This window comes from Phragmites australis, chromosome 9, assembly GCF_958298935.1.
Source record: "Phragmites australis chromosome 9, lpPhrAust1.1, whole genome shotgun sequence".
Lineage (NCBI taxonomy): Eukaryota > Viridiplantae > Streptophyta > Magnoliopsida > Poales > Poaceae > Phragmites > Phragmites australis.
Window position 1 is genome coordinate 32,943,315 of NC_084929.1, and position 13,862 is coordinate 32,957,176.

The 13,862-nt window shown below is 45.0% G+C and overlaps 1 protein-coding gene, 2 long non-coding RNA genes and 1 pseudogene across 4 annotated transcripts; 2 read left to right on the top strand and 2 right to left on the bottom strand.

Annotated features, from left to right (window-relative positions):
- The first annotated feature begins 804 nt into the window (after positions 1 to 804).
- Positions 805 to 7,305, top strand: LOC133929258 (putative leucine-rich repeat receptor-like protein kinase At2g19210). The gene is made up of 13 exons (XM_062375954.1): positions 805 to 919; positions 1,064 to 1,622; positions 1,699 to 2,195; positions 2,291 to 2,429; positions 2,638 to 2,709; positions 2,802 to 2,873; positions 2,959 to 3,039; positions 3,127 to 3,287; positions 3,369 to 3,643; positions 5,959 to 6,085; positions 6,240 to 6,308; positions 6,393 to 6,585; positions 6,678 to 7,305. Exons 1-13 carry the CDS (start codon positions 814 to 816, stop codon positions 7,177 to 7,179), a joined length of 2,853 nt encoding a protein of 950 aa, XP_062231938.1. The 5' UTR covers positions 805 to 813; the 3' UTR covers positions 7,180 to 7,305.
- Positions 7,306 to 9,823: 2,518 nt separating this feature from the next.
- On the top strand, positions 9,824 to 10,764 carry LOC133929260 (uncharacterized). Its single transcript, XR_009911583.1, has 2 exons — positions 9,824 to 10,039; positions 10,494 to 10,764. It is a non-coding gene; the product is annotated as an uncharacterized LOC133929260 (long non-coding RNA).
- On the bottom strand, positions 10,384 to 11,373 carry LOC133929259 (uncharacterized). Of its 2 annotated transcripts, XR_009911582.1 has the most exons (4): positions 11,210 to 11,373; positions 11,037 to 11,117; positions 10,776 to 10,942; positions 10,384 to 10,695 (listed from the first exon to the last, which is right to left on the bottom strand). It is a non-coding gene; the product is annotated as an uncharacterized LOC133929259 (long non-coding RNA). The 2 variants fall into 2 exon arrangements; XR_009911581.1 differs by lacking the exon at positions 11,210 to 11,373 and having other exon boundaries at positions 11,037 to 11,177.
- A 769-nt stretch (positions 11,374 to 12,142) lies between these two features.
- On the bottom strand, positions 12,143 to 13,271 carry LOC133928170 (putative leucine-rich repeat receptor-like protein kinase At2g19210; annotated as a pseudogene).
- Positions 13,272 to 13,862: the final 591 nt, after the last annotated feature.

The window sequence follows — 13,862 nt, forward strand, 5'->3', positions numbered from 1 at the left end:
AAGTTTGACAGGATCCTTTTTCTTGTGCAAAATGCCAGATCAAATTCAAATAGTTTGACTTATGCCTTGTGGAAGCAAGTACGGAAGTACCTACATATATATACACAGGCTGCAAACCTGCTTGCAAAATTATCGATGACACTGAAAATGGGAAAAATATTCAGTACAACGACTAGAGCAGTTTCGTCAATCAAGTATAATGCAACTCGCACCTCGGAAAAAAAAAGTAGAATCCAACTTGCACAATCTAAATTAATCTGACGACTTGTAGAGACAATTTTTCCTGCAAGGTACGTAAGAAACTTGGTTAATATCACTGTATTTTTGGGAAAGACGGTGGATCCTTTGATTCGGCGAAAAAAAACAAAGAGTTTCCGGCTTGCAATCTACCAATTTCCGGCGCGAAGAAGTCAGAAGTCTACTACCGGAGGGCCCATTGGTTACTTGGCGCCATTGCCATACACGGTCACTGACATGCCGATCCCATCAAGAGTTGGCCGGCCATCGATGGTTAGAGAAGGCCTCACGAGTTACGATGAACTCGTCCAGTCGTTTGTGTATGTTTTGCCGTATGATAGGAGCTAGGGGCATCGACGACGACCTGCGGTACGAAAGGTGTGCACTGGATAGAGACGTGCTGACCGCGTGGTTCAAATTATGGTAGTGCTGATGCGATCGGTGTGCTAGCAATTGGCATGTGGGAGAATTGATATATACCTGTTCATCGTCTAGAATAAGGACTCGCTATGTATAGAAGAGGCACATCGATCGTCCTTGGTGTATATTATGCTCCTTCGGCTACTTGCTTGTGCAATGGAGCGATCAATGCCGAGAAAAATGGCAGCAGCGTCGTGGTGGCTGCTTATCTGCCTCGCCGCCGCGGGGGTACTCCAAGCTCGTGCGCAGCCTGACAGCATCGGTATGCTCAACACCTGGGAGGTTTCACACCATTCCGATAATCCTACTGCATGTATATATAGGTGGCATGCATGACAACACAGCTCCATGTACCATGCGAGATCTATGCACGATTGAAGAACGAGGCATTCTTGTGCGGTTGCAGGTTTCACCAGCATAGACTGTGGCCTGCCAGGGACGGCGAGCTACGTGGATAACACCACCAAGCTGTCGTACGTCCCGGACGCCGCCTTCACCGACGCCGGCTCTAACCACAACATCTCGGCCGAGTACATGATGCCGCTGCTCTCCAAGCGCTACTACAACGTGCGCAGCTTCCCGGACGGGGCGCGCAACTGCTACACCGTCAGGTCCCTTGTGGCCGGGCTCAAGTACCTCATCCGCGCCGCGTTCATGTACGGCAACTATGACGGCTTCGGCCGTCCGCCCATCTTCGACCTCTACGTCGGCGTCAACTTCTGGACCATGGTGAACATCACGGACGCAGACACCGCGGTGATCCAGGAGGCCATCGTCGTCGTGCCTGACGAATTCGTGCAGATTTGCCTGGTGAACACTGGCTCCGGGACGCCGTTCATCTCCGTGCTGGACCTTAGGCCCCTCAAGAGCACGCTCTACCCGCAGGCGAACGCGACGCAGGGCCTGGTCCTGCTCGACAGGAGGAACTTCGGCCCGGCCGATGTCACGCCTGCGGACATCGTCAGGTGAGCTCCGTCACCTGTTTTAATTGAGACTGGGGAGCAGTGAATTAATTGACGGCGAAAACAATTGAATGGTCAGGTACCCTGATGATCCATACGACAGAGTATGGTTCCCTTGGGTCGACGCCACCACCTGGAAATCTCTATCGACGACGAACAGGGTGCAGAACATAGACAACGATCTGTTCGAGGCGCCGTCGAAGGTGATGCAGACAGCGATCAAGCCGCGCAACGCCTCCAAGAACATCGAGTTCTCCTGGGAGTCTGAGAAGCAGCCCAAGGACCCGACGCCGGAGTACATCGCCATCATGCACTTCTCCGAGCTGCAGCTCCTCCCCGGCAACGCCGTGCGCGAGTTCTACATCAACGTCAACGGCAAGCTGTGGTTCCCGAGCGGTATCACGCCATTCTACCTCAGCACCGGCTTCGTCTACGGCATGGACCCCTTTCGGGGCTCCGCTCAGTACGACGTCTCCATCAACGCCACCGCCAACTCCACTCTGCCGCCGTTCATCAACGCCATCGAGGTTTTCTCCGTTATCTCCACCACCAACGTCGGCACGGACTCCTCAGACGGTACGTGCATGTAGATATATACATTAGCATGCAGTGAGCTCATGACTAAGCATGCAAGGCCTGGGTGTTATTGAAAACATGGATGCAATTAACAGTATCTGCCATCACGGCGATCAAGACGAAGTACCAGGTGCAAAAGAACTGGATGGGTGACCCATGTGTTCCGAAGACTCTTGTGTGGGACGGGTTGACTTGCAGCTATGTCATATCCGGTCCTCCAAGAATCACCGGCGTGTGAGTACTTCAAATTCATACCGAACACTAACTTACGCTCAAGACTCATGACAAAACGGGATAGAAATCATTGGTCCATATAGGACCTTTCTTCTATCAAAACTGAAAAATAAGGAAAGAAAAAGGAAAGTTGGTTACTATGCTTAAATAAACTGTTTTCTTTAATAATAAAAACTATGGTTAAACTGACTTGTCGGATATTATGTAGGAACATATCCTTCAGTGGCCTCAACGGAGATATATCGTCTTCTTTCGAAAATCTCAAGTCCGTCCAATATTTGTACGTGCGGAGTTCTCGATCTATCTCAAATTCGTAGTGGATCTCTGTAACAAAATAAGCCAGACATATCACGGTCCATATATATTTTGCAGGGATCTGTCACACAACAACTTGATAGGCTCAATTCCTGAAGTATTTTCACAATTACCTTCACTAACAGTTCTGTAAGTTGCTAACTTATTAAATTTTGCCTGATCCGACCCCCATGGATCACGTTGACTCACATCAATTGCATCTGGTTTCTTTCAGAGATCTGACAGGCAACCAGCTCAGTGGATCAATTCCCTCTGGCCTTCTCAAAAGAATTCAAGATGGCTCCTTGAACCTAAGGTCGATCCCTGATACTCTTTTGGTTATTGTGCAAGTATGATATCTTGAGAGTTTGATTAAAACCATTCTTATTCCATTCGTTTGTAGATATGGCAATAATCCAAACCTTTGCACCAACGCCGATTCATGTCAGACCGCGAAAGGGAAGAGCAAGCTTGCCGTCTACATTTCTGTCCCTGTAGTTCTGGTTGTGGTGATAGGACTACTGGCAGCACTACTCTTTTGCTTGCTGAGACGAAAAAAGCAAGGTGACACATCAGTTGTCTGCTCCAGCAAATTTCCCCCATCCTGAACACAAAACCGATGTCTATTGTGTCACTGCCATTCAGGACCGACGAAGAACGACAACGCCGTGGAGCATCAGAACGAGACGCCGATGAGCCATGTGCCGACAGGTGACGCGTACGCGCAGAGCTCGCTGCAGCTTGAGAACCGCCGGTTCATGTACAGCGAATTAGAGGTCATAACGAACAACTTCCAGCGTGTGCTCGGCCGAGGAGGGTTCGGGAAAGTTTACCATGGCTTCTTGGAGGATGGTACTCAGGTGGCAGTCAAGCTGCGGTCTCACTCTTCCAATCAGGGTGCCAAGCAGTTCCTTGCAGAGGTAGAATCTTTCTATTTACTAATTGGAGGTTCTCCTAGAAGCTCCATGATGATTCTTAGATGAGACACACTAAGAATAAAAAAAGAAACCCGGTAAAATTAAAAAGCAAAACATCTAGCCGTTGATTTAGATATTTAACGATGGATCTGCTAGACATCAAGTAGATTTATCATGTAGTAGCAGATGCACTTACACATTGTGATATTGAGTTTGGTTCACATAGGCAACATGCTATCTGTAAGCCCATAACAAATACGGATTATGGGGGTTCTCTTCATAACATAGATGGAGTCCTATTTGAATAATTGAAGACGATGCGATCTAAAAAGGATACTATGGCATGCATGCATGTTACGGACTTAAGCACAAGCAGCTGTTGCCTTCCGTGTAGATCCAGGGCTAAGTCCAACGGTTGAGTCAAGTTTCAACTCGTTTACTTTGTCTTGCAACACCAGCATATTTCCACGCAAAGCAATGGATCCATGTACGTCTTCCTTGCGTGTTGGATGTCACGTGATAACCAAATTAGGTGAAAAATAAGATACAAGGTGTGGAACGAAATAATTACACATTGACAACAATATGTGTACGGGCAAGAAGCAATCCAATTTCTTAATAAAACTGAAATTCCAAGTAAAGGCAATAATAAATCAGGAACTAGAGTCAAGTTTAATTTGGAGCTACAACTATTCAAATTCCAACGTGTAACTACTACTCGAAAGTGACCAGTTAAGTGGGGCCTCGAGGGGCTATCACCATGTTAAGGGCGCGTTTGGTTACAGATTCTCACCCGATTCTCAAGCGTTTCTTCGAGAATACATACCAAACGGTGAGGTGATTCTCTGAAACGGTGAGATGATTCTCGTTGAAACGTGAAACAGCTTCGGAGGTGTTTCTCCGATTCTCGGAATCACCTGCCTCTGAGAAACGTTTTTCCGAGAAACCGAATCCAAACCAAACGCGCCCTAAGTTAGTGGTGGATGTAAAAGCTTGAAATTATCGTGTTAGGCCCCGTTTGGTAGAGTTCTGGGAGCTGATTCTGTTCCGGAATCACTCCCAGCATTGCCAAACGGGTTGGTCGGGGAGTGATTCTGCTCGGGAATCACTTACCGTTTTGTATAGCGAGGTGGGAGCTGAAAAAACTAGCTTCCACCTGATTTTCGACTGATTCTCCTCGATTTCAACACAATATCCTCTCAGGAATCACTTCCATCACTAGTATACCAAACGATTTTACAAACAGAATCACTTTCACCACAGAATCACTCCTACCCTACTCCACCACAGAATCACTCTCACCACAGAATCAGAGCTCTACCAAACGGCCTCTTAGTAAAAAAATGGCTAGAAGTTTTGAGATTATTCAAGCGAAAGAGAAACATATGGCTGTCCATATAAGGTTCGGTTGTTATTCTAAGGATTCATATAAAAAGTATGTGATAGCTATGAATCACAAAGAAAAGACTCAATGTCAAATATGAATCTAAATTATATAAAACAACGACTTGCTTCCAAGTACAATTATATCAAGACTCTATGCCTATACAATTAATAAAATTTCAGATTTGAATGTTCCAGAAAGAATAATTAGACATTCTGAGTATAATTATATCAATAATTTATGTCTGATATGATTCTAAAAACACAAATATGTACTTGAATCTTATTGTTTATCATATTCTGGGGACTTATTTTTTTATAAAAAAATCCAATAATGATGCACTCCAACTGTCAATATTATGAAAAGTTTGACATTCTCCCATTAATCGCAGAAAAATAAAATAAATCAAAGAGATCCATTCTTTAGGACCAAGTCATATAATAGGTTCGATACTTGGATGTGATATATCCCCTTCGGGCCGGTGTATTCTCTTCTTTTTAAAATGAATGCAGAGCTCTTGCCCTTAGTTTCAAAAGTATAATAGACTGGGCTGAAGGAATACATGAGAAATACTCACTTTGTTCTTTCACATTTCACGTCCTATAGTTGGTCCCGTCAAACTTCAGTATGTTTGAAATTATCAAGGGCTATACAAAATGATATCAATATATTTGTCTTCAAAATGCTTTCATCTCAATAGTTTAGTCCATGTCAAAACTTATTCTAGTCCTATGAACCAGGCAATGGCCAATGAGTCCACTAAATTGTTGTAGCTGCAATTGGAATAGGACAATACTTTAGGAGATCAATTATTAGCAGTATATATTACAAAACACAAAAATATGTTTGGCCCGTGTTGACGGCTAGTTTCTTCAAAATTGCATCATGAAAATTCGCTGTGGAATTTGATTAATAGTCGTGATCACTTACTCAGGCTCAGATCTTAACACGTATTCATCACAAGAATCTCGTGTCCATGATCGGTTACTGCAAGGATGGGCAGTACATGGCACTTGTCTACGAGTACATGTCAGAAGGCACCCTGCAAGAGCAGATCGCAGGTATGCCATTTTGTGAGTTGTTAAGCAGTTCAGCTTGCACGGCGCACCGTAACACTTCAAACTGCCAAGATTTATTGAGTGTTATTCAACTACAGGATCATTTGTGAAGTGCCCCCGTTGATATGAATTTCTCGTTCTATGGTTCCGTTTGCAGGAAATGGCGGCAACGGAAGATGCTTGACCTGGAGGCAGAGGCTTCGAATCGCACTGGAATCAGCGCAAGGTACTTATTTATGAATTTCATTTGTAGTCCAATTGATATTGGAGTTTGGTTTTGCCAGAAGCGTGAACGCTGTTGTGCGTGCAGGGCTAGAGTATCTGCACAAGGGGTGCAACCCACCTCTGATTCACAGGGATGTGAAGACGACTAACATCCTACTGAATGCAAAACTAGATGTCAAGATTGCCGATTTCGGCTTGTCCAAGGCTTTCAATCATGACAACGAAGCTCATATATCCACGAATACACTCGTTGGTACACTTGGATACGTTGATCCAGAGTATGTCAATCCGAACACCCTTTACGAATTCTCTCTCGTTTTCCTTTCCTTTTTTTTCCCGGACGATTCATCCATGCAACCGAAACGTGCAGATACCATGCAACAGGCAAGCCGACGACCAAGAGCGACGCGTACAGCTTCGGCGTCGTGCTGCTGGAGCTGGTCACGGGGAGGCCGGCCATCCTGCGGGACCCGGAGCCCACCAGCATCATCCAGTGGGCGCGGCAGCGGCTTGCGCGGGGAAACATCGAGGGCGTCGTGGACCCGCGCATGCACGGCAACCACGACATCAACGGCGTGTGGAAGGCCGCGGATATCGCGTTCAAGTGCACCGCGCAGGCCTCGCTGCAGCGGCCCACCATGACCGAGGTGGTGGCACAGCTGCAGGAGTGCCTGGAGCTCGAGGAGGGCCACGCCGGCGGTGACGCAAACGCCAGCGCCTACACCGGCAGCAGCAGCGACCCCAACTTGGGTTACAACGCGTACGCTGCTAACGGCCAGTCCATTGGCGCGGGCTACAGCGGCCCTGAATTTGAGATGGAGCATAATTTTGGCAAGGTGCCAACAATGGGGGCAGATCCTGTTGCACGATAAGGTTCTTGGGGTTTTTCAGTGACATTAGAAGTGTGTGCAATTTTTCAGACATTAGAAGTGTGTGCAATTTTGCGCTAGCAAAAGAGAGAGCACAGTGTATGTATATTTATATTTTGCAAGACCTCGGAGTCACTACATGAAAAATAGATAAAATAAACATGAAATTAATAACATGTTATTACATAACCTATTACTTATTAACAGTTATTAATGACGTGTCAAATTATGATCCGCCAATAATGATAAATTCATCCGTGACGGGTCATCCTAGATCGGTCACAAATAACAGATCAAATTATGATCCATCATTAATGATGATTTTTTTTTCTAGTGCAGCACTTATGCCAATGACCTTTGACGTATGTTTAGATATTTTCGATGGCTGTGTATAAGAATCAGCTGTCTCACAAGAACTCATCTCTGCAGCTCTCCATCATCCCATCTATGTCCTATTAGTTTATCAGTTACCACAATCAAACAAAGCTGCAGTAGATAGTTGTCGCCATAGTCCCTCTTTAATTTGTCGCCCACCAGCGATCACCGGACTCGGTCGACTGCGGATTGTTTGGTGGATTCGGACAAGATTATTGTCAGATATCGATGCATATCTTAGAATCCTATAATCACGCGAAGTCGGAACAATATGTATCGATATATAGATCTTAATTCACAGAATCGTGATCGTAGATATACTATCAAGTGAATTGCGTAGGATCAAACATAGGTCCAGATTATAACAACCTTGTTGTTAACCTATAAAATTAGGTAATACTTATGGTTAAGCAGGTTAAGTTATTGAAGCATGAATAAATAATATTTTAAACTAAGTTCAATCAAAACTGATATGAAAAGGTACACTCGAATTTCCAAAATTTGACTAAGTTTATCAAAATCAACATTATAAATACTCATTTCTTAGAACATATTGCACTTCTTATATGAAATATATGCATTTTTAAAAATCAAATTAAATCATGATTCTACGATCCCATCATGTCGAGCAAAAACGATCCTAGCTAGGGTCCCAACCCTGATAACCTTCATTCTAACTAATGTGCTAGCTCCTAAACCACCTCAGCCACACTAGAGCTGCTGAGTCAGTGGGATTAGCCCGGTTGGCAGATTTCCAACTGCACAATCTGATAACCTTCATTACAACTATGATTGTTTCAGTTAGAGATCGTGAAAAGCAGTTTATAAATTATTAATTGTAAAAACTATATTGTATGATCTGTCTGTTTATTTCAGCTTGTAAATTGGGATCAAATTGTGATCACAATCCACAATCTGCAAGTTGAAACAAACATGACACTATATTTGTTTTGCACGGCTAGACCAAGATTAGTGGCTTTATTTCAAATTTCTAGTATAGAACATACTAGTAATTATACATGTGTGACACATACACGTAATATTTGTGTATTTACGATTTCTGATATAATTTTAGAACATCAAGAATAAAAATAAATGATACAACAAGTAATATATGATTAAATATATAGTCACGTGCAAATATAATATCGCAACTAATTTATCTTTCGAAACATGTCTAATGTACCTAATAATTTGTTCATATGGGTTGTTGGACAAGTTGGTGTACCACATTGTTCGTGTGGGGCATTAGACGCGTGCATGGGCCAGACTAATTTGGCTTGTTCAAGAAAAAAGTCTATTTCGGCTCCTTAAACTATTCTATTTATCTGATTTTTCTCTCCGAACCAGAAAAACAGATATGGAGGCTCTCGCAACAATTGAAACCGTTAGTTTTTTCTCACTAAGTGGTTTGGACAGTGATTTTATTCAACATAGATCACACGTAACAGTGGCCTTCACATGTCATATGACATCTCATCTTTTCTTCTTCCGTCTTTGCTCTCTCAAAAAAAAAAAAAACAGATCTCACCGGCGCTTACTACGGTCGATTTCTCCGAAAACAAGCTTAGCGGCGCAATCCCAGCGGAGCTAGACAACCTGTCACAGCTAAATTTTTTGGCGGGTCCAAGAATGACTTATTTAGTGTCGTGCTAGCGGGCCTTGCCATGCTGAAGCACCACAACCTCAGCCGCCATGCTGCGGCCAGCGTCCTCGGTGCCCATGCCAGCTCCTCCTTCTATGTCGCAGACAAATTCTCAAACATCACGAAAAACACCTGCCTGCTCACCTCAGGCAACGACACATGACCGACAGCATCAGCGCCCTGCAACAATCGTGATTCCCCTCGAAAGAAAGCTGTTGGAGATGAGAGAAAATAAAAGAAATAAAAACGAGGAATGAAATGAAATGAAGGAAATATGGTTAGAGATGGTCTAACACAGAGTGTGGGAGGAGGCTGGTGGTGGCTGTAGCGGTAGTGGTAGGAAGAGAATGGGAGTGAGCACGTGGCTCTTTTTTTAGAGAGAGAAAAGAGGAAAGAAAAAAAAAGATGAGATGACATATGCTATTCGAGAGCCACTGCCATATTTAACTCACTTTAGATAAATCACTGTTTAAACTATTTAGAAAGGAAAAACAAATAATTTTAATTGTTACGGAAGCTTTTATATCTGATTTTTCAGTTTAGGAGGAAAATCGAACACAGACATAGTTGAAGGAGTCGAATTATAATTTTTCCCTGTTCAACGGGCAAGCCCCCAGTCCATCGACGGCCTACTGGCAGCCCACAAAGCAGTGGCCCAGCGTGCGAGGCGGATCCGGTTCGCCCTGGTCTTTTCTTCCGCCGCACCAGTTCTTCTGCACGCGCGCACCACCCCTCGCCGGCGGCTCCTCCTCCTCCTCCGCCGCCGCCGCCGCAGCGTCGCAGGAGCTCGCCTCGTCGGTGACCATGTACCGCGCAGCGGGGAGCCACCTCCGCTCCCTCAAGGTTCCGCTCTCCCCTTCCTCCCCACGTAACCCCGTTGCATGCATGTCTCGATCCACTCGGCGTAAGCGCACTTGGATTAGATCCAAGCGGCTCGCACTGGTCGATTTGCTCATGTGGCGATTAGTCTGGGGCCCGGTTCGCTAGTCCAGTTTCGATATAGGGAAATAGACGGACAGCGGAATTATAATGCTTTTTTTCTTAATTACGAATCTACTGGGGACGGAGTTCAGTCTTCAGCCTTGGTGGTTTTGTCAGCTGTCATATATATTTCAGATGCCCCTTGAGTCATGTTGCTTACATGCTTCATGTTAATTATTGACGCGTTCTGCATCCTCAAGACATGATTTTTTTCTCAACATTTCTTGATGCAAATTTATTGCTCGAAACATAAACTGCATCTGAATAAATCGTACCTCTGCGAGGAACTCCTTGACGCCCTGATTGGAAGATTCAGACCGCAGCTTGATCGCCACCTGGGTACCATCCTCCAAGAAGCCATCGTAGACGTACCCGAAGCCGCCCCGGCCGAGCACTCGCTGGAAGTTGTTCGTGATGACCTCTAATTCCCCGTACGTGAACCGACGGTTCTCAAGTTGCAGCGAGCTCTGCACATGGCTCGTCATCTCATTGAGGCTTCACAGAGTTGCTGTTTGATCCTAATTAGAACATAAAACAAGCATCAGTTTTTTGTTCAGGTTGGGGAAAATTTGCTGGAGCAGACAGTTGATAGTGTCACCTTGCTTTTTTCGTCGCTGCAAGCAGAAGAGCAGTACTACCACTGATAGTATCACCACGACCAGAACTACAGCGATAGCAATGTAGACGGCTAGCTTGCTTCACCCTTTCGTGGTCTGAGTCTGACATGAATCGGCGTTGGTGCATAGGTTTGGATTATTGCCATACCTACAAACAAAACGAGCTTAAAAAATAATTTTTAATTGAACTGTCAAGATATCATGTTTGCTACAACCAAATCAAAGAGAATCAGGGAATTGACCTTAGATTTCGGGAATCATCTTTAATTCTTTTGAGAAGTCCAGGGGGAATTGATCCACTGAGCTGGTTGCCTATCAAATCTCTGAAAGAAACCACGAATGCAATGACGTGAGTCAACGTTATGCATAGGAAACCAGATGTGGCAAAAAAAAGTATTACAAGTTAGGAACTTACAGAATTAATAGTGAAGGTAACTGTGAAAGGTCATCAGGAATTGAGCCTGTCAAGTTGTTGTGTGATAGATTCCTGCAACATATGGACCATGAGATGTCTGTCTCAGAGATCCACTACGAGGTTAAAATAGATCAAGAACTCCACACGTACACGAATTGGATGGCCTTGAGATTTGTGAAAGAAGAGGGTATCTCGCCGTTCATACCACTGAACGATAGGTTTCTGTCGAATATCAGGCGTGTCAGTTTATCCAGTTCTTTTTAAACACTGTTTAAGCACAGTAACGAGCTTTTCTTTCTCTTTCCCATTTTGTAAGGAGTCATGAGCATAGGTTAGTGTTATGTATAAATTTGAAATACTTAAAGTATCTCCAGCAGAATGGTCAAATTACTCGCCATCGTCTTATTCGGCTCAACTCCGAGAAAACAGGGTCCAGCAGCATCGGCAAATAGCTCGCCATCACTGTAGACTGGCCATCGAGCGAGAATGGCTCGGCAAATATAGCCAGCCCTCTTGCCTCGCTATCCCTAGCACCACCGGATTCCCCACCTCTGTTCTCGCCTCCGTTCCCGTGTCCGATCGGAGTCGTCGCCTCTGCGAGCCGTCCTCGACCTATTCTGCCTCCGACCTCGCAGCAGGAGGTGGCCCCACCGCCGCGTTCCCTCATTGGCCTCCTCTGCATGTGCCGTCGCAGTAGGAGGTGGCCAGAGGAAGGAGATGGCTTGAGCAGGAACATGTGGATTGTCTTGAGCAGGAAAAAATAAAATATAGGTAAAAATAGGATACGAAGAGTGAGATTTGGTCAATCTACTGTAGTATATATAAATATAGAGAGAAAATTTTATGAAGTGACTAAATAAATAAAGATATAAAAAGTTAAATTTAACTAATCGGCTGAAAATGCTCTTATACGATTGATGATTCTTGGAGAAATGGAACTGTCATATCTACATGTTAGCCCGTCCCACGAAAGATTATTCGGACCGCTCGGGTCACCGATCCAGTTCTTTTGCACCCGATAGTTTGCCTTGATCGCCGTGATGGCAAATACTGTCAATTGCACCCAAGTTTTCAACGACACCTACGCTTTGTTTAATCATGAGCTCATCTTCATGTTGATGTCTACACCTAAACGAACGTACCGTCCGGCGAATCTGTGCCAACGTTGGTGGTGGAGATGACGGTGAAAATCTCGATGGCGTTGATGATAGGCGGCAGCGTCGAGTTGGGTGCGGTTTTGATGGAGACGACGTGCTTATCGGAGCCCTGCAAGGGGTTGGTGCTGTAGATGGGGACGGCGCTGAGGTAGTCTGGCGTGATACAGTCCGGGCGCCACAGCTTGCCGTTGATGTTGATGTAGAACTCGCGCACGGCGTTGCTGGGTAGGAGCTGCAGCTCGGAGAAGTGCATGACGACGAGGTACTCCGGCGTCGGGCCCCTGGGCCGCGGCCTGCGGAACCAGGAAAACTTGGAGGCGTTGAGAGGCGTACGTGATCGCCGTCTGCATCACCTTGGACGGCACCTCGAAGGGATCGTTGTCTTTGTTTGTCACCCAGTCTGTCGTCGATATAGAGTTCCAGCTGGTCGTGTTGACCCAAGGGAACCATACTCTGTCGTGTGGATCATCAGGGTACCTGATCAATTAATTGTTTTCGTGATCAATATTACTTCACAGCTGCTCCAGTCCCATCGCGTCAAGGATTTCTATTGCTCACCTGACGATGTCCGTCTGATTAGTCGGGCCGAAGTTGCGCCTGTGGAGCAAGACAAGGCCCTGCGTCGCGTTCTCTTGCGGGTAGAGCGAACTCTTGATGAGAGGCCTCAGGGCCAGCCCGGAGATGAACGGCGTCCCGGAGCCGGTGTTCACCAGGCAGGCATGTACGAAGTCGTCCGGCACGAGGACGAAGGCCGTCGTAGTTGCCGTACATGAAGTAGCTGAGGAGAATGTACTTGATCCCGGCCACAGGGACCGGAGGGTGTAGCAGTTGCGCACGCCGTCGGGGAAGCTGCGCACGTTTCGGAGTTTATTTGTTTCCCTTATTCTTTTTCTCTTATGAATCATTATAACATACGAAAATATTTTCACGATGTATAATATTTGATATTTTGATTTATCTTACCACTAGATCAATATATGATGAGCATAGAAAATTTTAAAACTAACGACAACGACAGACAGTGCTTAATCAATATAAGCAATCTATAACATTTGAGTTTCTTTCCTAACTTACCCTAGAAAACTCCACATCAGGACCGGAGAAAACACCCCTAACACCATTCACATCTCATTTCATCCTCACTACTCATTCAAACAACATCATGAATCCAACATTATTATCATTGTGATAGTAATTAGAGTCTATGCTCGCAAACGATAAATTCATTTCACCGCTCGACTTCTGCTGAAGAATCTAAACATGGCTAAGCAATTTGGTTAACCTTTGAATCAGATAACATCAAGTTAAATCTCGATTACAAAGATATGTATCATCAATATCTCAAGATAGGGGATGTAAGACATCAATATATGTTCTACCCATACCAAAATCCGACGTCGACTCGGTAACATGCAAACATACATAAAGCATATGTTATCATATTAAACACACATGATCCAAATTAATGAGAGAAATATGCTTAGATGTTACTCGCC